The sequence below is a fragment of the Primulina huaijiensis genome, chromosome 1 (assembly GCF_012295235.1).
Source record: "Primulina huaijiensis isolate GDHJ02 chromosome 1, ASM1229523v2, whole genome shotgun sequence".
Classification (NCBI taxonomy): Eukaryota; Viridiplantae; Streptophyta; class Magnoliopsida; order Lamiales; family Gesneriaceae; genus Primulina; species Primulina huaijiensis.
The window spans coordinates 21,998,596-22,023,034 of NC_133306.1; the positions used below are offsets into that span (position 1 = coordinate 21,998,596).

Here is a 24,439-nt window from a genome sequence, read left to right on the forward strand (position 1 = left end):
TTTATGAGAAATAAATTAAAAACATTAAAATCAAGAAAGCACAAATAAGCGAAAAAAAATAAAATATATAAAATAAAAAGGTCAAAAATATATTTTCAAACCAAGCTAAATCGTCTCTCTAGAAAATAAAAGTAAAACTAAGCATGTTCCCTGAATGACGCCTTCTCCGTCTTTGTACACATATTAAAATATACAATCACAAAAAAAAAAAAAAAACTTATATTCAATAATTGATTCACCATCCAAAATCTAAAAACAATCCAACTGATGATCATAAGAGATTTCCAATCACAGACGAGGTGATAATGAATCATTCTTATTTTGAAAGGTGTTCACTTCAAATTTTGTTTTAAACCGAAAAATCTGTATAACAGAGAAGAGAACATGAATGAGCGGTCCTAGAAGATTTTTAGGTGAAAGGAACATGAATGAATCTACCTCACATGAGAATGAGAGAGATTCGAAGACTATGCATGTATGAATCTGTATAATTGATGTCTTAAAAAGATTTGATATATTCTACTCATATCAACAATGTTCATCTTCTTTTCGGGGGCTTATCACATAAGAACTCCAAAATTAAGCTTGCTTGACTTGGAGCAATTATGACAATTATGAGATGAGTGAACCTCTGAGAAGTTTATCAGATGCATGAGAGTGGGGATATAAACATGCTAAAAAGACCTATGTTAGTACGGTGATGACAATCGTCAAATTTGGGGCCTTACAGCTGGTATCAGAGCTAACCTTTCATAGTACGGTGTGGTTCGAAGACGAACCAAACAAAAATAGGTGAGCATGTGAGGCCCGAGGCTCAAGAGGGCGGGGAGTGAACGTCGGTGCCAAGAGATTGTACAGATAATGAACGGCTCTAAACAGGCTTCTATGCGAAGAAAACATGAATGAACCGATCTCATATCGGAATAACAGAGATTCTAAGACTGTGCAAATATGAGACTGTATAATTCATAATGATTTAAAAGATTTGATAGATACTACTCATATCAACAAGATATATATATTTTTTCCGGGAGTTAATCACTTAAAAACTCCAAAGTTAAGCATATTTGACTTGAGACAATTATGGAATGAACGACCCCCTATAAAGTTTCTCATGTGAGAGTGAGTGAGAACATAAATATGCTAAAAAATCCGCGTTGATACGATGATGATATTCGTCAAATCTGAAGCATTACATTACATGTCAAAATCGTAGAGATCGAAAAATTTGAAGTTTAATTAGATTAATAATTTTATTAATCAATATATTAGTTTAGATTAAAAATTTAACAAAAAAATATTTAATGAATTAAGTATATTTTTAATTATTAAATGATTATTATTTGTTTGATTTATTTAGAATGGTTTCATTATAAAGAAACTAAAAAGATAATAAATTTAAATTTAAATTATATTTTTTTTATGATTTGAAAATATGCAGTATGTTAGATTAGTAAGATAAAATAAGTCATGTATAACCTGAAACTTCTAAACATTAAATCATTAGCATACTCTGTTTTAAATTATATTAGTCCACCCACGTACACTTTACGTATTTATATAATATTTTTTTATAATTCATTTGATTTATATTTAAATGAGAATCAAAATAAAATTACAAAAAATAGTGCGAGACTATACTGTAATTTTGATATATATAATAAAAATAAATAGTAAAAAAAAGAGATAAAAAAAAAGAGTAAAGTAGAAGTTGAACTTACAACTTGAAAACTCTATCCACTAAGTTTTTTTTTTTTGAAATCCTAATCTAGGAAGTGGGTGGAAAGATCAAATCCTTGTCATTTTCATGTCATCTTTATTTATCTACTAAGTTATATGTGGCTTACATTAAAGTTTTAATATTTTATTAATATATAATTATTAAATCAAACAATTATACCAAAAATTAACATTTTAAAATTCCACACTCGATGATATGTAATATAGTATAAGATTTAATCATTCATCCAATCATTTGAGTAGAAAATTCCATTACGAAAAAGAAAATGCAATTGGAAAGGCTTTTGCTTGTTTTCTTGATTTGGATTTGTGGAGACGGAACCCATATGTTGGCAGCTAATTTATTGCATGTGTTGCTGTTTACTGATTAGTAATATACAGTCTTGTTTTGAATTTATTCGTTTAGTTTTACCAGATGATGGATAGTTCTGGCAATGGCCAAGTGTACACACTGGATGAAGCTCTGACAATGGTGGGGTTTGGGAAATTTCAAGCTCTTGTGCTGGTTTATGCCGGGCTAGGGACCATGACGGAGGCGATGGAGGTTATGATATTATCTTTTATAGGGCCGGCTGTTAAATCCGAGTGGGGGCTTTCATCAGGGCAAGAAAGCTTGATAACGACTGTGGTTTTTGCTGGCATGCTTATTGGAGCTTATTCCTGGGGTATCATTTCAGATAACTGTGGAAGAAGGTAAGAATTGGAGTTTTTCCTTTTTCTCTTTACAATTTATTTTGTAACTATCTTTCTAACTTGCCAGGGTGCGTATTCTTCCAGTTTCCATTATAGAGTTTCATATTGCAAAGTTTGTTCATTAGCTTAGTTGAAGATCAATTTAATTTATGGGTTGTGCACATCCTGGGAATCTGGGAAACTTGTAGCATGAATGTATGATATCAGAAGAAAAGGGCGAAATTTTATCTCTTAGTATTTCTACTGATAAGTGTTATTGTGAGTGAGAAGTGCTCAGTCCTTGGGGTATCCGAGTGAATGCAATGCCCAGGTTAACAATTGCTCAAATGTAAAACGAGCATGAATATGTAAACCTTGAACCAAATGGAAAAAAAACGCAAAATCTGCTTAAGTTGGGTCAATAGTCAATAGACTCGATTTCATAACAGGTTCTTCCTGTTTTTTCCAATTATAACTGTTCTCTCATTTCATTAACAGATATTCATGAAGATTAACTAACACTACTCTGTTTCATCAGGGTGGGCCTTCTGAGTGTAGCTGTAGTGACGAGCACATTTGCTATGTTTAGTGCCTTTGCCCCAAATTATATATCCTTGGTCCTCTTTCGTATGGTTGTTGGCATAGGCCTAGGTGGTGGACCCGTGTACTCGGCCTGGTTTCTCGAGTTTGTGCCTGTGCAAAATAGGGGCATTTGGATGGTTATCTTTGCAACTTTCTGGACAGTCGGAACAATACTCGAGGCGTCCTTGGCATGGGTATGTCCTTTTCCATATTTATTCATTCAAAGATTCTTTTGAAAGTTGCTCTTTCTACTGCATTTGTAGCTTCTGATCTACGATGATAGTAAAAAGGTGGAAAATTATAATTCATTAAGTTATTGAAAATTGATTAATGATTTTGGTGGCAGTTTTCATGTAGCGCCCTTACCCGAGCCACTACTAAACAGACTAATAAGCATGCAACATTAAATCTTAATAACAACAATTAAACAGCGGAAACCAAATAACTTAATCATCTTACAGCCCAAACGAAAACAGAACAAACAACAGCAGTCTTAAACATTAATACAATCATATCGAAAACATAATTCTGAACAAGAAAACGATAAACCTCACATAAAACCTCCACTGGATCACCACCGAAAACCCAACTGCTCTAGCCACTGCTCTGGTCGTCTGCACCGTCCAACCTAAGACCTGCCCCGTGGAATGGGGTGCCCAAGATGAAAACAAGGACGTGAGCGAAAATCGCCCAATACGAGAATGTACGAGTATACAAACTGATATGATGCATGCGAAATGCAATATGCTCGGATATCAAGGATCAAGTCAAGAATCTCATGTTCAGTCTAGAGACGCCTGAGTGTGTAGTCTCTGATCTGCCCTAGGCATGTTTTGGCTCCCACACTCATCATCAAGACGTGGACCTACAATGTCCAGGTCATCAGAGCCCGCGGGTCCCGTCGGACACTGTAGCTCTCGATGCCCCATCGTCCACAATACAGAATAGGGCTGAGCGGCCCCAACAAACGAGGTATATCTCAAAAGATATCAGGCTCAACATGATATGTCATGCATAATATGCCAAAGCAGTAAAACATGTATAATGCAACACATAAATATGCAGCATATAAGTGTGTATACTACGCTTGGATATCTCAGTCAGTACATCACGTACCTCACTAAAACAATCTGACAGAAAGCTCTTAACCTAGACAATACCAACAATATGAAATCACTATCAAACCAGATTCTGAATTACCAAACATGCTATAAAGTTCTTCCTAAAGGCTTTAGGATTATACCTGCGTCCGTCGTCAGCCCGCTGGTGATGTCTCGATCTCAGCTCACCGACCCCCCCTCGAGTCGACACTAGCTCCGAAACTTCCCGACACCAAAGTGCCCTAGAAACTGGCTAGAAAACCTAAGATAAAAGACTAGAACTCTCTCTCTGAGGGATGAGGTGTAGGAAACAAAAGAATTCGGCTTCCATTTATAGGCTGCATCCGGACTATTTCGGAAATCTGAATCAATCTTATCTGCCACGTGTCAGAATCTCATTCGTCTGGTTGGATTTCTCGAGATAACGTAATCGGAAGTAGATCGGGTTATCCATTTAAAATTCGGTGGATCCAACAGATTAATCCCAAATTATCAATTCGTTAATAATACTTAATTAACAACTCTTTAATTATTTCTTAATTAATACTTCATTCAAAATAAGAATTCGGGTCATTACATTTCATCTTTAAACTTGCCCAATTTAAAATAAATTTTGTACGCAAGGCAAGTAATATCGTTGTTAAAAGTTCTTCTTGCCCGAGTTTAAATTTGATGTAGTTTAGGATTCTGTCTAGACTAGTTCAGAATAACTAAACTGTTAAAGTTCTCTCTCAAACCAAGAAAATGTCAGGGACAACAATGTCATTTTATCCCAATTTCATGAACATTGTGTAAGATTGATTCAACATCCCGTTCCCAACTCTGCTGAGTGAATCAGTGATGCTACATGACATTTGCACAGTAGCTCATATCTGGCTGGCGGTGGTTTGTAATTGAGCCTTCATAAACACCCCAAACACGGGATAATGGGTGATGGTTTATTTATCCTTCATTTATCACTATACCTTCGTAAACAAGTTATTTTTGGTAAAGTGTCTTACTAATGTTTTGCATGTTAGTAAGTAAAGATAATTTCTGAACTCTAATCGGCACTAATTATATGGATCACTTTTTTACTCGATGTATATATATGGGTTAGGATACGGTGTTCTTTCTTTTGTTTATGCCTTCAAATTATCCATGTAATGTTGGAGAAAGAAATTAAGTATTTGTTTATTTTGGAACTATTCTTGTACTTTTTCTGCAGATCATTATGCCAAGATTGGGATGGAGGTGGCTTCTTGTGCTGTCATCGGTACCCTGTTTTGGGGCACTTGTCTTTTATTTTCTTACAGTAGAGTCACCCAGGTACCTGTACATGAATGGCAGGATCACTGATGCACAAAATATTTTGAGGAAAATGGCAGCTATGAATCAAAAGGAACTCCCTTCTGGCACATTGGTTTCTGATCAAATGGCTGAGCCAGATGAAGAATTTACAGCTTCAGAAGACGCCCATTTCTTATCCGCAGGAAAAAAGAACATCGCAATATATAAACGAGGCTTCTCATCAATACTCACTCTTCTGTCATCGGATTTATTGAAAACCACCCTTCTCTTGTGGGTTGTCTTTTTTGGTAACACCTTTTCATATTATGGTATTGTGTTGCTGACTTCAGAGTTGAGCAGTGGCCACATCATATGTAGTCCAATCAATTTACATTCGCACAAGTTGATGGATTCTAGTGCTTACTTTAATGTATTTATCACAAGTTTTGCAGGTGTGCACTTTAACATCGTGGATCAGTTATGTCGCATTTTTTCATAATGATGTTTGTTTCTTGCTTATGGTTTTACTTATATACCCTGATTCAGTGAGTTGACATGTTTACAGAGCTTCCTGGACTCATTTTAGCTGCAGTTATTGTGGATAAAATTGGTCGTAGGATTTCAATGGTGCTTACGTATACGTTTTGCTTCATATTCCTTTTACCACTGGCGTTCTGTCAAAATGAACTGTTGACTACATGTATGTTGTTTGGAGCCCGAATGTGCGTAATTGGGGCTTTCACAGTGGCTGGAATTTACTGTCCCGAGGTACGTCATCCTAATTACTCTGTTCACCTTTGGTAAATTTTGGTTCCATCGTCCTTGCTATATGTCATTTCAATGAATATATTTTAGAATCCCCATCTTTGATATGATTTTGTGGTTATGTTCTGAACTGAGGGAGAGTAATAAGAGTTTTGTCGGACATTTTTCCAGTGGATATAGGCTATACGGTTGAACCGCAGAATCCTATTTTGTGTTGCATTGTCTCCTCAATATGTTGTTGCTATTTAAAATTCACAAGTTTTGTTTCCTTTTCTTGTGATATAGAGTTTGAAGATGAGTTATATATTCAGATCAATTAGAAAATCCCTTTTGAACCACACCAAGGATCTTTCTTTTGGTATTTTTATGCATTTTGAGCTTAATCATCCATAAGACCAACATTTCTCTCTTTGAGGGTCAGCTAAAGAAACTATAATTAAGCCTATCCAAGAGTTCAAAGTGTGTTAATTCACTTGCCATTGGTTGAAAGTTGTTACTTTCATTGCAGATATATCCGACATCTGTGAGGTCAACTGGATATGGTGTTGCAAATTCCGTGGGAAGGATTGCAGGCATGATATGTCCTCTAGTAGCTGTGGGATTGGTTTCCGGTTGCCATGAAATGGCTGCAATCATTTTATTCGAACTTGCAATAGTTTTAGCCGGATTTGGTGTGCTGCTTTTACCCATGGAGACTAAGGGAAAGGAGCTAAATGACATAGTTAGCTGAAAATAATTAGAGTCAAAACAGTTATCCACAGTAATATTATTTATTTATTTTTTTAGCTTATCCGCGGTAAGAACTTGATATTAGTCAATTTTATATCAAAGAAAATTTGTTCCGTCCAATAATTCAGTTGAACTGCATGTGATTTAAGATGTAAGCAAAAAAGGTCATGTTGCAGAGGAGTGACATTTTCTGCATAATGTGTTTTTACTTTGTTACAGATTGATGATGTATGTTTTTTTTACAAGCTCAGTCCCTTGGGACTGTTGGTGGAAAGGTTCGCAGTTTGATGGTCCTAAACTGGGTCTATTTCGAACCACACCACTTGTATGAGAGCTGAGTGATGTCGTAAAGCATAGAATTCGGTTGAACCTAGTATACCCAGGATTAGTGAAGTATATGAGATGAAGGTAATTGATGACTAGTGACAAAGAAACATCAGATTAAGTATATTCCCGCGAAAGGTTTCAAGAATATATTCATTATGGAANGTTTTTTTTTTTTTTTTTTTTTTTTTTTGGGCGATGGACGCATCTTTTCGTACTATGGCCCTGACCTCTTAACACCATTTTCATGGCGAGTCTCTTTGACCTTTTTTCTCTTCACTCCGCTGAATTAAGTGAGCTGATATTTCTTCAATGGCCTTTCTTATACTCATGGTTTTGTTTAAAATCTGAGAACTGGTTTACTTCTGCAAGAATTTAGTAATGTTCTGAATTCTTGCTGATTGGTCCAATCGAGTACTGAATTGTGGAGTTCGATTGGAAACTTCTCATCTGGGAATCATAGTTTGGGAGCAGAAGCAGCTAAACCTGTTGTGGCATACTGGAATTACTGTTCTCAAAGGTGGTGGTGCTGATCCTTTTTGCAGTGGTAAAATTTCCAAATTTTGCTATATGTAAACATCAAGTGGGACAAATATTTGAATACAAGAAATGGTAATAACATCTTTGATAAGCGACTCAAATGGCATATATATTTGTATATAAGATTTACAAGATTTGATTTTTGTAGGCAATCAAGAAACTATTTATAACTTAAAACAAGAATCATGGACAATAAAGAAAGCATAATATGTTGTCGATTGTTGTACGCAATTTTAAGAAACTATTAGCTTTAGTGGTTTGATCAAATATTTTTTTCATATAATAGTTTATTTAAAATATTGTTTTTAAACGAAAGAAAATGATAAGTATCATTTATACCTCACTTTTTGTTTAATATTTTCCATCTCTACTTTTTCATTATACAAGTTGATTCTAACATATTTTATTAGTTACTTTTTTTAATAAATTTATTAATCGCTCTTAATTTCTAAAATAAATTATCCAAAACGGTAATACTTAAGTTCATCAATATTTTTAAATACAGACACAAGTGTTACTTTTATTTCATTTTCTTTTCAGTTTTTCAAAGCTAGTTATCGTAATTATTGTAATTATTTTTTTCTATCTTTCTCCATATCTTTTCTTTAAAAAAAAACTGTGACATAAGTATGTTTTTTTAAGTTAAATACAACTTATAAAAAAAAATTACCAACGACAATGTTATTTTAAAATAAGTAACATACCATCAAATAAGTTTCTTTTTTAATAATTTATCCTGCCAGCATATTTTCTAAAAAAATATTTTAATATTGAAAAATTAAATGTACATAAATTTTAAATATTATCAAGATAGATATTTAACGACTTGATGACATGGTAGACCAACTTCACTGCATCCCTTCCAACGTCAACGCGAACATTAGCCACCAAATGTCACTCGGTAAGAATCCTATGATTAGTGAGACTATCGGCATCTATTTTTTTGTTGTTGATAAATTTGGTGTTCTGGGTGAGAAAAGGTGGGTGTGTTTTGTGGGGAGGTGGTTTATCCACAGTGTGTGTTTAAATTAAATGATATTTGTTTGTTCTTGTACTTCTTGTTGAATGATGTGTTTGAATCTTGTGTCACTAAGAAAATATTATCAAAAATTGCTGGAAGGGTTCATTGTACTCTCTCATTAGCCCATTTATATTGCCCCATGATCCTTTGGCTTTTCGTTTGGTCAATAAAGCTTTGTCTTTTATAATAAACCACAAGAAAAGAAACGGCAGTTTTTACATATAGAAGGATGGTGTGTATGAAATGAAAGTTTCAAGGGATTAGTTTGATTCTGAAACTTTATAAGAGCATATCATAATATACTCTTTTCAATTTCAATCGGATTATTTTTGTGCTCTGGGCCATTCTGCACTGCTGTTGTGAAGTTATTGTGTGAAAACGAATTCGTATTTCGAGATTCTAGATTTTGACTGAAGATTCCTATGCATAATCTTTGACAGTTCTTTCTTATCTTTTGTGACCAAGAGTTTCATCTCTCTTAATCTCTTTTCTTTCAAGAGCAACGGTGGTTGTAGTTTGAAGTTTCTTGGGATTATCACAGCAACGAAAGAAATGTAGCTAAACTGAAGTCGAAATAAAGGGCGCCTGCCATATAAGCCTCATAGCCCAAAGGAAGAGAATTGCTTCCCCAACTTTTTACATCAAGTGTTCTACTATGATGCTCATGGAATATCATGCTTTGTTTGTGATATGAATATATCTTGTTTAAGATTTACTTGGCGATCAAACAATGGAAGGAAATAAAACATTTTCACATGACTAGGAAACATTTAGAGTCCCCGTCGCACTATTTTTTGTACTTAGCTTCATGAATTCTTGCATGAAATGTGTATCCTGGGATCATTTGCAAGGTTATTTCCTTACTGGAAGTGTAGGCTTATTCTGCCCCCCTATTACTGAACAAGTTTTAATTTGTATAATTGGTGCATTCCATTCATGCACCATTGCATGATTTTGCTCATTTGTTTATCCAGATGGGAAATTTTGACCCAGAGTTTAACCTAGATGAAGCACTTGCCACCATTGGGTTTGGTAGATACCAATATCTTCTACTTGCTTATGGAGGATTGGGTTGGATTGCTGAAGCTATGGAGATGATGATTCTCTCATTTATTGGATCATCTGTTCAATCTGAGTGGAATCTTTCTTCTGCCGAAAAGAGCTTGATATCAACTATGGTCTTTGCTGGCATGTTGGTTGGAGCATCTTTTTGGGGCCTTGTATCGGATTCTTTTGGACGAAAGTAAGATGTTTGGATTTTACTTGTCGACTCAAGTCAATTTTTCAATTTTGAAAAAGGTGTGATAATTCATCTGTATTACGGAGCAACATTTGCTTCTTATTTCCTTTAAAACTATCTATGAGACCCTGATATACAAGTTTTAAAATATGGTATCTCAGCTGCCATATAGTTTAAAATATTAGACTTGTATCGTTACTATTAACTATAATTTTTGGTATTATGGCATGCTTCCGATCCTATGATTTGTATTATAGCCAAAACTGCGCTTTCAATTTTGAGTGGCAACTTTGAGCATTTATTAGGAGACAATTGCCCTACTTTCCTATGTGATTTCATACATGCACAGCAGTCGAAACACAACACTGAAGTAGCAATAGCAATATCTTTTCATACAGTAATTGGGGCAAGTGCTATGTCAGTTCTAGTTCTATAATCGGCACTGATATGTTTCATATCTTATTGACAAAATCTACTTCTGTTTTCCTTTCAGAAAAGGTATCCTTGGTGTGGCTACTATAACAGCTGTGGCTGGGCTATTAAGTGCTTTCTCACCGAATTATATGTCACTAATAATAGTTCGTTGCATAGCTGGAATCGGTCTTGGGGGTATGCATATATTTACATCATGGTTTTTGGAATTTGTTCCAACACCAAACAGAGGTGCTTGGATGATTGTCTTATCTAGTTTTTGGACAGTTGGAACAATTTTTGAGGCTGCACTTGCATGGGTATGCTATTATACTGTATCTTCTGTTTTATTATTCAAAGCCTTGAAAAATTCAAGACAATCATTAGTTATTTTATTTATTTTGCTATTTGTTTTCTCCTTGCATTTTTGCCAAGTCATGATGTGGGATGCTCCCTATCCTGTGACAGCTTCAGGTTTAAAAACTTAGGAGTTTATGTTACTTGCTGGAGTCCATTTCTCGTGGACTAGGAAGGGGGTCGAAGATACATATTTTGTACCCGCGCACACATATATGGTTTCTTAGAATTGATTAGAAATTGAAATGATGCTTGATAAGGTTGTTCAAAAGTTAGGTACAACTGAACTAACCCACAAAACCAAGTGACCAGTCATTCTGTTTTAATAATTATCGATCAATTCGGTTGAGTGTCACTAATTTTTCTTCAGTACCAAATAAATCGAACTTAGGGGAGTCTTTTATGCATGTTTTGGTTTTAATTAGTTTGGTCAGTTTGACTGTTTTGATTATTTCTGTCAGTTTGGTTATTTGTAAACTTGATTTGTTAGTTGATTTTTCCAAAAAATCGGTTTGGTTAGTTCAGTTCGGCCGACAGAACCAATGTGTGACTAAGTTTTAAAGCAACAGCTTTGATCGATATTTGGAGGTTCAAATCTTCCAGAGTAACCGTGGCTCGAAGTTGCTCACAGACTGAGAGTTAAATTATCATCCATCTCCATTCAGCAGCTACAGTATCTGAATACTCAAGAGCCTCGCAACCTCATATTTGGCTATTTCTTGTAACAGATTGTATCACCAAATCTTGGCTGGCGATGGTTAGTAGCACTTTCGTCCGTTCTGGCATTCATCGTACTTCTCTTGTATGGTTTTGTGCCCGAGTCTCCAAGATTTCTATGCATGAAAGGCAGAATTATGGAGGCTCGTAGTATCCTGGAAAATGCAGCACTGATAAACAGAATATCACTTGGAACCGGAATGCTTATTTCTGATCAAAGGCATGATCACTATACTGCGTCAGAAAATACTCATTTGCTTTCCCCAAAAAGAGATGGAACTCATGATTGTAATTCAAGTTCCTCGTCAGTATCTGTACTTTTTTCTCTGAAATTAATTAGAACAAACCTTCTTCTATGGTTCTTGTACTTTGGGAACACATTTTCATATTATGGCATCATATTGTTAACCTCTGAACTGAGCAGCGGGGAAAGTAAATGTGCCAACATCAGATTGCATTCTGCTAAAGGCCAGAATTCTGGCCTCTACGTTGATGTGTTTCTTACAAGTCTGGCAGGTAAGTGCCTTATGGATGTAAAAATAAGTTTAACCTTTATTTAGTGTTGTTTCTAAGAAATGTTTAGTTAAATAAACTGATTCTTGATTCACTTTCAGAGCTTCCCGGGCTTGTCTTATCAGCATTTGCTGTAGACAAATTGGGTCGCAAGCTTTCCATGGTACTGATGTTCATCTTGGGTTCGATTCTGCTTCTTCCGCTTTTGAGTCGTCAGAATGATATTTTGACCACAACTTTGTTGTTTGGAGCTCGCACATTTATTTCTGCAACTTTCACTGTTGCCTGTATTTATGCTCCAGAGGTATGCCGTTATTTGGATTTAATCTTGAACCTTTTTCTTTTTTATGGAGGGATGAGTTGGAGTTCATGGAACAGTGAAATTTCTTGCTTCATAACAGAAGGGATTAGAGCACCACCATTCAGTAACTTCACGGATCACATGGACATTGGCTTTTACAAATTGCTTCGCCATAGACGCTTCTTTTTCTCTAGTTTAATATGTTAAAACTCCCGCCTGACTCTTCTATTTGTCTATTCAAATTTCTCATTTACAAATTGTTTTGTTGTTTAACAGGTATATCCTACGAATATAAGATCAACTGGTGTTGGAATAGCCACTGCTATAGGAAGAATTGGTGGCATGGTATGCCCTCTTGTGGCAGTTGGTTTGGTCAATGGCTGCCATCAAGCTGCTGCTGTTATCCTGTTTGTGATCACCATATTGCTGTCAGCACTCAGCGTCTTGCTCTCCCCGTTCGAGACAAATGGCAGGAACTTGTCCGACAGTTTAGGAAGTACTTGATCATTGTTGGGACTACAATACCTGTGTAAAATAGATGTTAGAACTTTTGGATTTCACAGCAGAAAAGGTGAAAGTAAGATGGATTTACCGCTAATGAAACTCGCGGTAAAGGTTAAAACGATAGGTGGTGATACCTTTGCAGTACAGGACCTGGTGTAGATGCTACTTTTATTGCCCCTCTCCATCTGCTGAACTTATTTATGCTGGAGAGAGCCATATTCCGAGAATTTTGATTCAGAACAGTAATATTGCAAGAATAAATACCATATTAGTTAACAGGAATAGAAAAACATTGATTGTCATGAAACTATCAAACGTTATTGTGTCTTCTTATTAATTGTATATTCATGGGAACGATGATAATGCTAAATATTTTCTTGACATGAGAGACCCCAAGCTTAAGAAATCGCACAATGCTTGAGAGTTATTCCGAATGTGAAAAAGGTTATATGTTGAAAACCAAATACTTTGATCATTGAAAATTTCTTATAAAATCAGTCAATATATGATAAATTAACTTAATTTTAATTTACATTGTGTTTATTATTATTATTATTAAATTATTATGCAACGTTGGTATTTTTGAAAATACATTTTTTTATGTAAAAATAAGATTTAATCTAATCCTCTAATCAACTCCGACGTTGCACTAAAATGGCATGAAGTATGATGAAGTTACTCAAGGATGTAAACAAGTCGAGCCAAGTTGAGTTCAGTCAAATCGAACAATATCAAGCTCGAGCTCAACTCGTTTAGGATATATATAGGTTTGAGCTCATCTCGAGCTCTTGATTCGAGCTTTTATTATTAAGCTTGAGCTCGGCTTGTTAATAACTCATTTATCATGTTTAAAGACTCTGGCTCGAGTTCAGTTCGTTAAGTGGGCTTGTATTCGAGATCGTTAAGTTCGTCGAATATCTTTCGCAAAAAAACCAACTAATATATGAGAATTTAAGGAGGTGATTATCATTTTATAGGATTTCGATAAACTTAATGAACGATATCAAACAAACTTTTTAACGAGCCAAGCTTCGAATAATTTACGATCGAATTGGTTTGTTTATATCCTTATAATTGCTATGAGAGGACAACATTTCCAGATTTCCATGCGGCAAATTTAGTGCCGTGCTTTGTACTTTTTTTATTAAATAAATTATAAGAGTTAATGTAAATAAAATATTCTTTTTATATTAGAGTAAGATTAGATCGAGAATGAATGACCTTAGTAGAAAATACAACACAAAACCGTTGGGCACGACAACAAATCATTCTAAGATATAATATTGTTTAATATATTAGCAACAACCGATTATACGCGTGTGTAACACATATATATGTGTATATATAAATAATATGTTTTTTTAATTAATTTTAACGATTACAGCTTAATTTGATTTATAAATATTTAAAGGAAATAAATCTCTTAGAAATTTGGAAAAAAAAGTATGAAAAATAGCCATTATGTGGGATATATATTAAAAATAAAGAAAATATACTAAAATATGTGAAACATGTGTTCAAAATGGTATATATTAAAAAAGTTCAACTAATGTACAAATGAAACTAAATAATGGAAGCTCCAAAAATATATTTTTAAAATATAATATTTAGCAAATCTTTTCTAAAAATCAATAATTAAATCTAAAATAAGAAAATATTTTTCCATTTCTTTCTAGTAAAGTGACTAAAAAGTTTCGTTGCGGATAAAAATATGAAANAGATAATTTTTTTATAAAATTTAAATAATAAATTTTGTTTTAGATAATAGATATTTAATAATATAAAATTTTTAAACAAGAAAAAAATAAATGCATCAGAATAATTTTTTTGAACTCTTCCTTTCTTTGCTGTTAAGGGATGACATTCGACCCAACAACGATTGACTGAAGTTTTACTCCACTTAATTTGTAATTTTGAGATTTGTTTGTTTGATATTTGTAAATTTATGTATTATTCTTAAAATTATATATTTCTTTATTATTTACTCTATTAATTACTTGATATAATTAAAATTTTAATAAAAACTAAAAACATTTTTAGTCTTAATCTCATAGTAAGATCATTAAAGTTAATAAACTTTAATTTTTTTTTTGACAGCTGAAATCTTGTAATTTATTAAGAAGAAGATAGATCCGCAATTACAAGTTTAATCAACCACAAAAGAAAAGATCCATGCTCCCAAACAAAATGAGAGGAGGATGAAAAAACAAAAGCAGCAACCGAGTGAGCCACCCGGTTAGCCGATCTCCTAACATGAATAAGATGAGGGCTCTCGAGTGCCTCCAAAAGTATGCTAGACTTTAAATTTGATCCTTCTTTTTCAGTCACATGACATTTTACATAAGATATTTTTGGATAATATGAAAAAACACAAATTTAATTATTTTTTTATTATTAATATTTCGAAAATGTGCAGTGTCTTGTTTAAGTCAGAATTCGACTGTACAGTTATAATGCACGATTACTGAAAACAGCGATGGGTTTATCCGAACAGAATGAAGCCAAGACCGTTATCCAATTCCTTTTGCCTTCTTATACCGCCCAATAGAAAAATCCCATTATAGAATTCTGGTTTTCTTTTCAAGTTTTTTGCTGGAAGCTTCACGGGCTTTGTCTCCTTTGTATTTTAGAGCCCTCTTCTAGCTTCTGGAATCATCTTATCAAGAATGGCGCACTAGCAAAATTATTTTTTTAAAAGTCTGGATAGTATTGAGAGACCATGTTGCATTCCTTGGGGCTGTATGATTGATTGAATCAATGGTTTCTATTTATCTTTGGTGAGTCTCTGACCAAGATTGCATTTTTATTGGTATATGAGGCTGAAAATGTGGAATTTCATACATTTTCTTCATGAACAATTCAATTGTCTTGTGTCAAAGTCTAGCTTGGTGCAAGAACAGTAGCTCTAAAAGTTCATTTTCGAGTCATAATTCGGCTTCTGCTGTGGTTCGATTGTCAAACGTGAGGAAAAAGTCTCGTGGCCTGGTTGCGAATGCCAAGAAAAAATATTCGAAGAGGAAGAAAAGCTGGTGGCAGAGATTCTTTTTTGACGAGGATGGGAATTGGCTTGGTTTGAAAGATGAGGATGTGATTGATGTGTTAGAGTCCGAAGATTCTAGTGATGATGAAGTGTCTGATTATGAGAAATTTGAAGCGTGGAAAAGGCGAGCTGAGACAATTATCGAGTTGAGGGAAGCACAGGAAGATGTAAAGAATGAGGAGAGTAGAAGGTGGGAAGATTGGCTTGTTGATGGAACTAGTAATGATGCTGGAAATGGCGCATCATGGATTGAAAACTCGAATGATGCTGTTGGAAAGCCTGGAAATGATATAGGAGAAGATTTAACAGACATCTTTTCTGGGAGAGGATTGGTTAAGTCTGTAAGGGATATGGTTCTAGGCAGAGAAGATGATGACATTCTTTATGAAGATCGAGTTTTTCGTTATGCCTCGGTCAATTCGGTGAGTGATTGATAAATTGTTATCAAGATAACTCTGTCAAGATTTAATCTTATGCTTTTATATTGGTCAAGATGACAATTCTCATACCATACCTTACTATTTGTCAATCTTGTTGCGTCGTTACAGTGCTTATTACATACAAGAATATGAATATAATGTCATTTAGTTTCAGATTCTGCAGTAGGATTTTTATTTTCTTATCCAATTTGGGTCGTCCAAATTCATCATGTAGATCGTATTATACTTAAGTTGTACGCCCGAAAGAACTTGTTTGGAGTTCGAAGTAGAAGAGGACTGATATTAGCAAACAATGCTCAAAACATGAAGTATGATCCAATTCTAGTATGCCGATCATGAAAGTTGGCGTCCTATATTAAAATTATGTGTTTGTGTGTATGTGTCTACCATTTGAATCCTGAGGTTTAAATAGATTGGTTTTGATGCTCTAAGCCATTAGTCCAAATGGAAAGATGTTGAAGCTAAAAGACTCTTGTTATGCCATTCAAGCACATGAATAATGAAAGGACTAAAATGAAACATGAGTGTTTTTTCAGTCCTTTGAATTTTATACGTTTCTTTGTTTTTGTATGTGTGGATCTTTCTTATTTCTAGTCCAAGATGAAAAATCATGAAAATCATTAGGCTGCAGCAAAGTAACCAGAAAGAAATTTCCCTGAATCATACTCATGAGATTTTTAGTCATTGCCTTTGTTATTCTGTTAGCTATATTATCTATTCCGTTAACCAGAATGGTGTTTATAATTATTTGGACCACAGAATCTCAGTTTCAATACAGATCATTAAATACGCTCTGAAAGATTATTTGAAAACATCACTCCAGTTATTGGCCTTGTTGTTGGTTGCTCCTTGGGTAAGAACAGTATGTATATGTGGGTTACTACCTAATCTTCTCCAATGAACAATAATTTATGTAGGATTTTATGCAGGATTCAGAATTTAGTGGAGCCAAACTCTGTACATGATCACTCATCCAATTTAAGTAATTGAAGTAAATTTTCCATGGTCTGTAAATTATTTTCTTGGACAAGGCATAGGTTAGTGATTTTGACGGCTCAGATTAGTTGGTACTATTTTGAAGGCCTATTGTGGTGTAAATCAATTTTTGATGAATTGAAAAATACACAAGATGCTTGGACATTGTGAACCATGAGGTCTGTTGAATTGGCCAAACTGAGTTTAAAAATAGAAATTCCTATTTGTGATGCTTATGTCCTTATATACAGTAAAATCTAATAGTGTCAGCCATTGCCTTTATTTTCCCACCTATTTACTTTGAGTCGAGTTGTTGGTAATGGAATAGTTATAATTTTGGCACATAAAGATGCAGTAGCTCTTTGCATTGGTGAGACATATGTTTTATGAACCATGAGGTCTGTTGAATTGGCCAAACTGAGTTTAAAAATCGAAATTCCTATTTGTGATGCTTATGTCCTTGTATACAATAAAATCTAATAGTATCAGCCAGTGCCTTTATTTTTCCACATATTTACTTTGAGTCGAGTTGTTGGTAATGGAATAGTTATAATTTTGGCATATAAAGATGCAGTAGCTCTTTGCATTGGTGAGACATGTTTCTAAATATTCTAAATTATCATGTCTAGTTGCATTGATGATTATTTGAAAAGTATAATAAGCCAAGCCATCCATGCATATCAATAATGTTAATTTTCTTATTTCAGGCCAAATTTTTGGCAGTACTTATCATTGTTCCATGGGCTATGGATTTCTTAGTTCATGACTATGTTCTCATGCCGTTCTTGGACAGGTATATTTATACATGCTATGCGTTGCCTCTTTGGATTAGTGAAGTGATATACTTTTTTGAAGTCCTCGTGATGACATGGTGGTGATCTTGATTTCTAAATTTTAAAAAGAGGACAAGAATCGGCTTACTCTGTCATTTTCTGAAGGGAGCAGACTTGCAATGACAGTACGGCAGAGCTAATTTCAAATTTATCAAAAATAACCTGAAATATATTGGCTGAAAGGGGACTTTTAGCGGTTAATCTGAAATTCATTAAGCTTAAATTCATAAGTCTAAAAACAACCCAAGGAAACAGAAGTTCAGGAGAGAGAGCAAAGGGATCACATTTTACATAGTAAAGTTTTCTTTTTTTTTTCTTTTAATTTTAATCATAAAGTTGAAATAAGTGCTCATATGGGACGAGAGGATCGAAAAAAACCTTGTTGGGTTTGTAAAAGAACAGAATGTTATGAAGCAAAACAGTTAAATTTTGATCAAGTTCCAAACTTAAGCTGATGAACATGGGAAAATATTAATTAGTCGCATTAATTAAATTGTTGCTTTAAGCTGTAGAGAGGAAGTCAATTTTCAAGCTGTATAGGCGCATGATTAGGCGATGGTCTACTCTACATTAATGATAAACTAGCTCTTTACTAGTTAAGATTCATTTGGTACTGGCTATGTCTCTTGACAGTTGGCCTATTGTAGTTTTATTCATTTTCACGCAATCAAAGTTCCCATTATCTTGAACAGGTACGTCAAGACCGTTCCACTCGCTGCAGAGATGCTTGATGTGAGGAGATCACAAAAGAAAGAAATGATCAAGGCTCTTAATATTGAGAAAGCCCGTTATCGACTTGAAGTAGAGATTGGTAAATCTCCGCCTCTTTCTGATGAGGATCTTTTCTTGGTAATACGACAGAAAGCGTAAGTTTTCCTAACGATAACCATTATTTTCATAAATTTCTTTTTTTTTCCCCGATCATACTTAAATATCTTATCTAATGAGCGGACTAGACCTCTTGGAGTCATCAGTCACTTCTTTGTTACCAAACAGAATTTCATTGAGAGATGAGCGGAGGTTGGAGAACCGTAGAGCATTCGCAAATATCTGGTCAGACTTTGTGTTTGGGGTGTCATTGTTCGCTCTTCTATATTTCTTTCAGAATCAAGTAAGTTTTATCAAATTTTGCTCTCTTCTTACTTCAACTGCAGTGTATTATTCTTCAATCTTTTCTCTTTCTCCTGGACTCTATATGAACTCTGGGCTCATATTAATTTCTTAACTATGTCTGTCATAATTGCTACTAAGATGCTTCAACATCAGAAAGCAGAAGACAATTCATTGTTTGATAAAAGACTCCAGTTAAACATTAACAAGAGGCAAACAAATACAGTTTTGAGTGTGAAATGCTTGAGCTTGACATTTGTAGATGGTAAGAGGGCCAACTTTTTCTGTTCTTCTGGTAGTGCCCACTTTCTGTTGTTTCTTTGATAAGGTTGCAATTTTTATTCTTGATACTTCACACAAAATAGTTCACTGCATGTAATTTTTTAGTTTGAATTGAAATGCAACAGATTCAGCTTTGTGTAGTGGAAAGAAAGAGAAGTCCATTTTTAATCTGATATTTCCTCTCATAAATTTTTATCATCATTTCATTATCATATCCCTGCAATTTTTTTCTGCCATCAAATCTTATACGTTTGAAAATATAGTCTCTACATTTTGTATAACTTCAGATTATGTCTTTTCACTTTCTGGCAAACTTTTGCAGGTAGCTTTGCTGAAATTCACGGGTTATAAGATACTCAATAACATTTCAGACACTGGGAAAGCCTTTCTTATCATACTCATTACTGATATTTTTTTGGGGTAAAACTCTCCTCCCCCTTCTTCACAAAATTATCACAGTTTATGGTAGTTTGATCAGTTGAGATTTTCACTGAAGGACCTGTTTAAAAACTGGGAAAAAATTATTAATATTATGCAAGTGAAATTCACTCAGGCCCTGCCTGTTTCACTCCATTATCATCAGAATTATATTATATCACTGCACAAACATACAATGTTTACGTGGCCATTATGTTGTAGGAAACCACCCCTATCAGTTGAGGCAAAATCAATTCATTCTACAATATGTTGCATGTCATGATATTTAAAACTGGATCAATTTGATTTTATTAATTGAACTTCTATATTGCTTCCAATTTGAACCAATTGTTCACCGTTCCATGTGGCGGTGCAACTCGAAATTATCTCCATTAATAAAGTCTATCTAATATCGAACTACATAATGTGCGCAATTGTGCATACTGATTTTTAGAAAGTTTGAAATTCAAAACGACTGATAAATAGGGTGTGCATGCACACCGAACTCAAGTTGAAATTTTTTAGATGACTAGAAGAAGCTCACCTAAAATCCCAAAATAAGGACTCTTCTGGACTTCAGTAGAAATTCGAGTTTGAGCTTGGTTTGTTTGGTCAAAACCTAATTAACGAGCAATATTGCGCACACACTCGAATTATGGCTCATGCATGTAAGCTTGTTTAATTTAAATATACTTATAAAATATCAGTGAAATATTTTTGATTATGATCGAGCTTGGTTCAAGTTTGGTAATTTTGAATATGAATCAAATGATAGAAAAGTTCGCTAGTCCGTTGGATTTGTTTGTACCCTTAGTCATGGTATTGTTACTTGGTCTAGATTTTCTGAGAATATGATAATTACACGTTCCAGGAACTTCAGTATTCGGCAGCTACTTAAGAAAGTGTTTTTCCCTTCTTTTATTTCTTTATAGTTTAGGTGAAAGCAACGGTTACATGTGTAGGTATCATTCTGAATCTGGCTGGCAGACATTATTAGAGGTTATAGTTGAGCATTATGGACTAGAGGTGGATCAGGCTGCCATAACTATATTTATATGCTTCGTCCCGGTTGTAATAGATGCTTGTGTAAAGCTCTGGGTATGTTGCCTCTCCATATTCTATCTTTTTGTTTTATTTTTACTCATCTACTATTTCCTTTTTTAACAAAACTAATCTAGCCTTACCTGAGGTTACTCCAATCATTATTTCATAAAAAATCTAGATGAATAAATTAAGAAAAATGTAATGCGCGGACATCCCCAATATTCCTATAAATTTTTCAGCTACCAGTACAAGTTAGTAATATATCCGATGTACACACTTTATGTAACATCATGTGATTTAATCTTGGATTAGAAATTCCAAACGTGAAAGCAAGCTCAATAGATATTTTAAAACCAAACCCGATCCCATGTTGTTATCTGCTATTCATTTTTGAAATAATATATGCATGATTTGTGAGTTTATGAATGTGTTGTACAAATATCAAATCGTTATGGGTCAGAGAATGTAATCTGATGATGACTTTTAAAATCATTAAAACACCTTCCAGTTGTCTGAGAATATCTTAGCATTTAACTGTTTTCCTAGTCTTAATGTAGCATTCTCAGTATTCTAGTCTTAAGATATCTATTTTAACTTAATGTCGAGAAGTTTCCACTAATCCTAAGTTATGTCAAGGACTTCAGAGAGCTTAATCTATTTGAAAGTTCAAATCTTATGTGCTGGCCTATTTGCTGTGAGGAAAACAAGATGATGCAAAGAGTTGTGTTAATAAATAAAACCTATCATGTGTGACATAAATATCGGTTCCACTTAATTTGTAGAAATGTACTGAAAGGCCTTGTTGACATATTTCATATCTCCTCGATAAATTCAAGAATCACATTGGGACAAAGATTTTCTTCAATTCCCATTCATATGAGCCCTTTTGTTCATAAAGGTTATCATGCATGTGGATTAATTGTTGATTATTTTCTATCTTATGTAATATAGTTCGACATCTTGCTTTATATAATAGGTGCATGGTTTGTGGTAATATTGCTTTATGTGATAAGTTCATAAGTGAAAATACAATGAGCTCTCCTCTTTAGAAATCGTAACCTTTTGGTACCTTTTAGAAATGGGGAAGATCTTGTCATAATAATTGATGAAACACTCCCAGGCGTCACGGTTGACTACTGAACTGGTGAAAAACAACTTATGAAATGGTCTAAACACAGGTGGCTTAATGTAATGAATACTCACAGTGGATTATGTTTGTATTTCGGGTTCAATACGTCATTTGGAGATTCTTCTTATTTGCCTTTTTCACATTTCTAAAGTCCATAAGCTGTCCTCTCTTGCAGAAATGTAAGAAAGAAAATAAAACTAGCATTTGAATCAGTTTTTACAGTCTCTCCTTTAAGAAATTTTCTCTCTCGCTATCTCATCTTATTCTATTCAATCGATTTCCGGCATTTTGTTTGCTTACAGATATTCTAAGCATTTTGCTAATCTTTGTTTTCTTTTTTCAGTTATTCAAATACCTGCCAAAATTATCCGCGAAGGTGTCGACTATTTTCCAAGAAATGAAGAGGCACTAGCCAGATACGTATTTTTTGTCGGAGGGTCATCTTCCACTTTGTTGAAGAATCTTGCTACAACTTGCATTCTTTTACCTCAAGTTCGGTTATCTCGCTCTCTCTTTTTTTTTTTTTATTTCTTCATGGAAATATAAAGATGATGCAGAAGATTTTGAAAGCTTGGCCAAGTTGTATGTCCATGCATGAAACATGTTAGGAGTTGGAGGTTTTTCCCTCTGAACACCTTATATATCCGGCTAATCTCGTAGTTCATTTCTGTTAGATCAAGGAACAAAAATTTTAACTATTGATAATAATCGAACTAGAAAGTTTTAATTATTAATTATATTATGTTTGGTAATAAACCCTAGAAGCGTACAATCCCAAAAACTTGTCTATTGAATGGTGTATCTTCTAGAATTTATACGTCGATTTTTATTAGTTTAATATATCAATGTGATACATTTATAATATCATCGGCCCCTTGAGAAGCCGACATCCACGTCATCCTATTCTAGACGATTTTTACTCACTTTTTTTGATGATAGTCCTTTTCTAAGTCTCTCTTTCCGTTGCTCCGACTCTCAACGAGAGTATTAACACTATAAACCCAAGAAAGATATCATCCCAAAAGCTTGTTTGTTGGGTGATGTAGTTTTCTAGAGTTTATAAAACACTATTTATTAGTTTAATATATTAACTTGGGATATTTGTATCATTATCGGCCCTCTGAAAAATCGTCGTCTGCGATGGCGAAATATCTTTTGAATAAGTTTATATATAAAATTTATCAAGAAGAAGAAAGTATTTGTTAATTCTTAAATGATAATTTGATAATAATGTTTGAAATAAATATCATAATTATTTGGTTAATTTTTCACTTTAAATTTAATAGAATAATTTTAGTTTATACCATAACCGAAAATAGTGATATTAGATATCGAGCTTTGGCCTAAGTGATCTCACTCACTTTCTTAAGTGACTCAAATTCAAGCTCTCTCTACCTCATAGTTTAGGAAATATATATATAAAAAAAGAAGAGTGAATGCTTAATTAAAGTTGTAATATATTTTTCCTTGGAAAAAGATATATAAAAGAAATTTATGGAATTCTAGTAAAAACTTCATCAACACACCAAGATTTATTTATTCGACATAATTTAAGTTTAATTAATAGTATTAACTGTATAGATGGACAAAAAATCAACTAACTATTAACTAGGGACAATTACTCCCCACTTAGTTAAAGTTTTAAACAACAATCAGAAATATTTCGATTTTTGCAAAACAATTTAATTATGCAAATGTAAGGGTAATTTGATCTGATATATGTGGAGTGAGTTGGAAAAAATGAGCCAGCAGGGGGGTTCTAAAACAAATTTACTTCAAATATTCGAAAAATCATACAAAAATACTCCATTTATCTAATATTCTAATGTGATAAAATATAAATTTCATAATAACTTCGATTTCTATATTTTATAGATGTTTTTACAATAGCTAAACTTATAATATAAAAAACAATTCATATTTAAATTATTATTTTAATGTAGTAGGNTTTTTTTTTTTTTTTTTTTAGTCAGGGTAACAAGTATCTAAATGTTGATGGCATCAAATTTGCAATATCTTTTGGGGAAAAAAAAAGATTTTAAGAGTTCTGCTTGTAGGATCACATGTCTCGAGCAATGATAAAGTTATATTCGATTATAAATATGTATCCGAGTTTAACGAAAAAATAAAATATCTCAAACTCCAATTTTTGACGATAAAAACTTGTTACAACATGAAATTAAGTGAGGAGATCGAGAGAAGTATTTGGATAGATGATTTTTCGGGAAATGCTCCCGTGTGTCATATTGTTGGTGTTGTGTCGTTTAATCTGATTGGTTAGATTACTCATAAAAAGAGGGACCTCAAATCTTAATGGGTAATAATACGATGTATTTGCTAAAGACAACACTAACGGTAAGGTAAAGCAAGACTAATCTCGATGA

The 24,439-nt window shown here is 33.8% G+C and overlaps 3 protein-coding genes across 3 annotated transcripts; all 3 read left to right on the forward strand.

Moving 5' to 3' along the window:
• The first annotated feature begins 1,982 nt into the window (after positions 1-1,982).
• Positions 1,983-7,307, forward strand: LOC140984705 (organic cation/carnitine transporter 7-like). Its single transcript, XM_073452264.1, has 5 exons — positions 1,983-2,433; positions 2,951-3,188; positions 5,302-5,815; positions 5,929-6,131; positions 6,637-7,307. The coding sequence occupies exons 1-5, from the start codon at positions 2,156-2,158 to the stop codon at positions 6,856-6,858; spliced, it is 1,455 nt and encodes a 484-aa protein (XP_073308365.1). The 5' UTR covers positions 1,983-2,155; the 3' UTR covers positions 6,859-7,307.
• Positions 7,308-8,564: 1,257 nt separating this feature from the next.
• LOC140984715 (organic cation/carnitine transporter 7-like) lies at positions 8,565-13,166 on the forward strand. The gene is made up of 6 exons (XM_073452276.1): positions 8,565-8,622; positions 9,717-9,985; positions 10,476-10,713; positions 11,479-11,983; positions 12,082-12,284; positions 12,558-13,166. Exons 2-6 carry the CDS (start codon positions 9,717-9,719, stop codon positions 12,783-12,785), a joined length of 1,443 nt encoding a protein of 480 aa, XP_073308377.1. The 5' UTR covers positions 8,565-8,622; the 3' UTR covers positions 12,786-13,166.
• Positions 13,167-15,238: 2,072 nt separating this feature from the next.
• LOC140984718 (protein DAY-LENGTH-DEPENDENT DELAYED-GREENING 1, chloroplastic-like) lies at positions 15,239-22,794 on the forward strand. The gene is made up of 7 exons (XM_073452289.1): positions 15,239-16,247; positions 17,948-18,033; positions 18,766-18,939; positions 19,070-19,184; positions 19,788-19,885; positions 20,845-20,980; positions 22,399-22,794. Exons 1-7 carry the CDS (start codon positions 15,636-15,638, stop codon positions 22,465-22,467), a joined length of 1,290 nt encoding a protein of 429 aa, XP_073308390.1. The 5' UTR covers positions 15,239-15,635; the 3' UTR covers positions 22,468-22,794.
• The last annotated feature ends 1,645 nt before the right edge of the window (positions 22,795-24,439 follow it).

Coding starts and splice junctions, on each gene's coding strand:
- LOC140984705 (XM_073452264.1), top strand. CDS start 2,156: ATGATGGATAGTTCTGGCAATGGCCAAGTGTACACACTGGATGAAGCT. Junction 3,189..5,301: donor TCGAGGCGTCCTTGGCATGG/GTATGTCCTTTT, acceptor CTTTTTCTGCAG/ATCATTATGCCAAGATTGGG. Junction 5,816..5,928: donor ATTTATCACAAGTTTTGCAG/GTGTGCACTTTA, acceptor ACATGTTTACAG/AGCTTCCTGGACTCATTTTA.
- LOC140984718 (XM_073452289.1), top strand. CDS start 15,636: ATGAACAATTCAATTGTCTTGTGTCAAAGTCTAGCTTGGTGCAAGAAC. Junction 16,248..17,947: donor GTTATGCCTCGGTCAATTCG/GTGAGTGATTGA, acceptor TTCTTATTTCAG/GCCAAATTTTTGGCAGTACT. Junction 18,034..18,765: donor CTCATGCCGTTCTTGGACAG/GTATATTTATAC, acceptor TATCTTGAACAG/GTACGTCAAGACCGTTCCAC.
- LOC140984715 (XM_073452276.1), top strand. CDS start 9,717: ATGGGAAATTTTGACCCAGAGTTTAACCTAGATGAAGCACTTGCCACC. Junction 11,984..12,081: donor GTTTCTTACAAGTCTGGCAG/GTAAGTGCCTTA, acceptor ATTCACTTTCAG/AGCTTCCCGGGCTTGTCTTA. Junction 12,285..12,557: donor CCTGTATTTATGCTCCAGAG/GTATGCCGTTAT, acceptor GTTGTTTAACAG/GTATATCCTACGAATATAAG.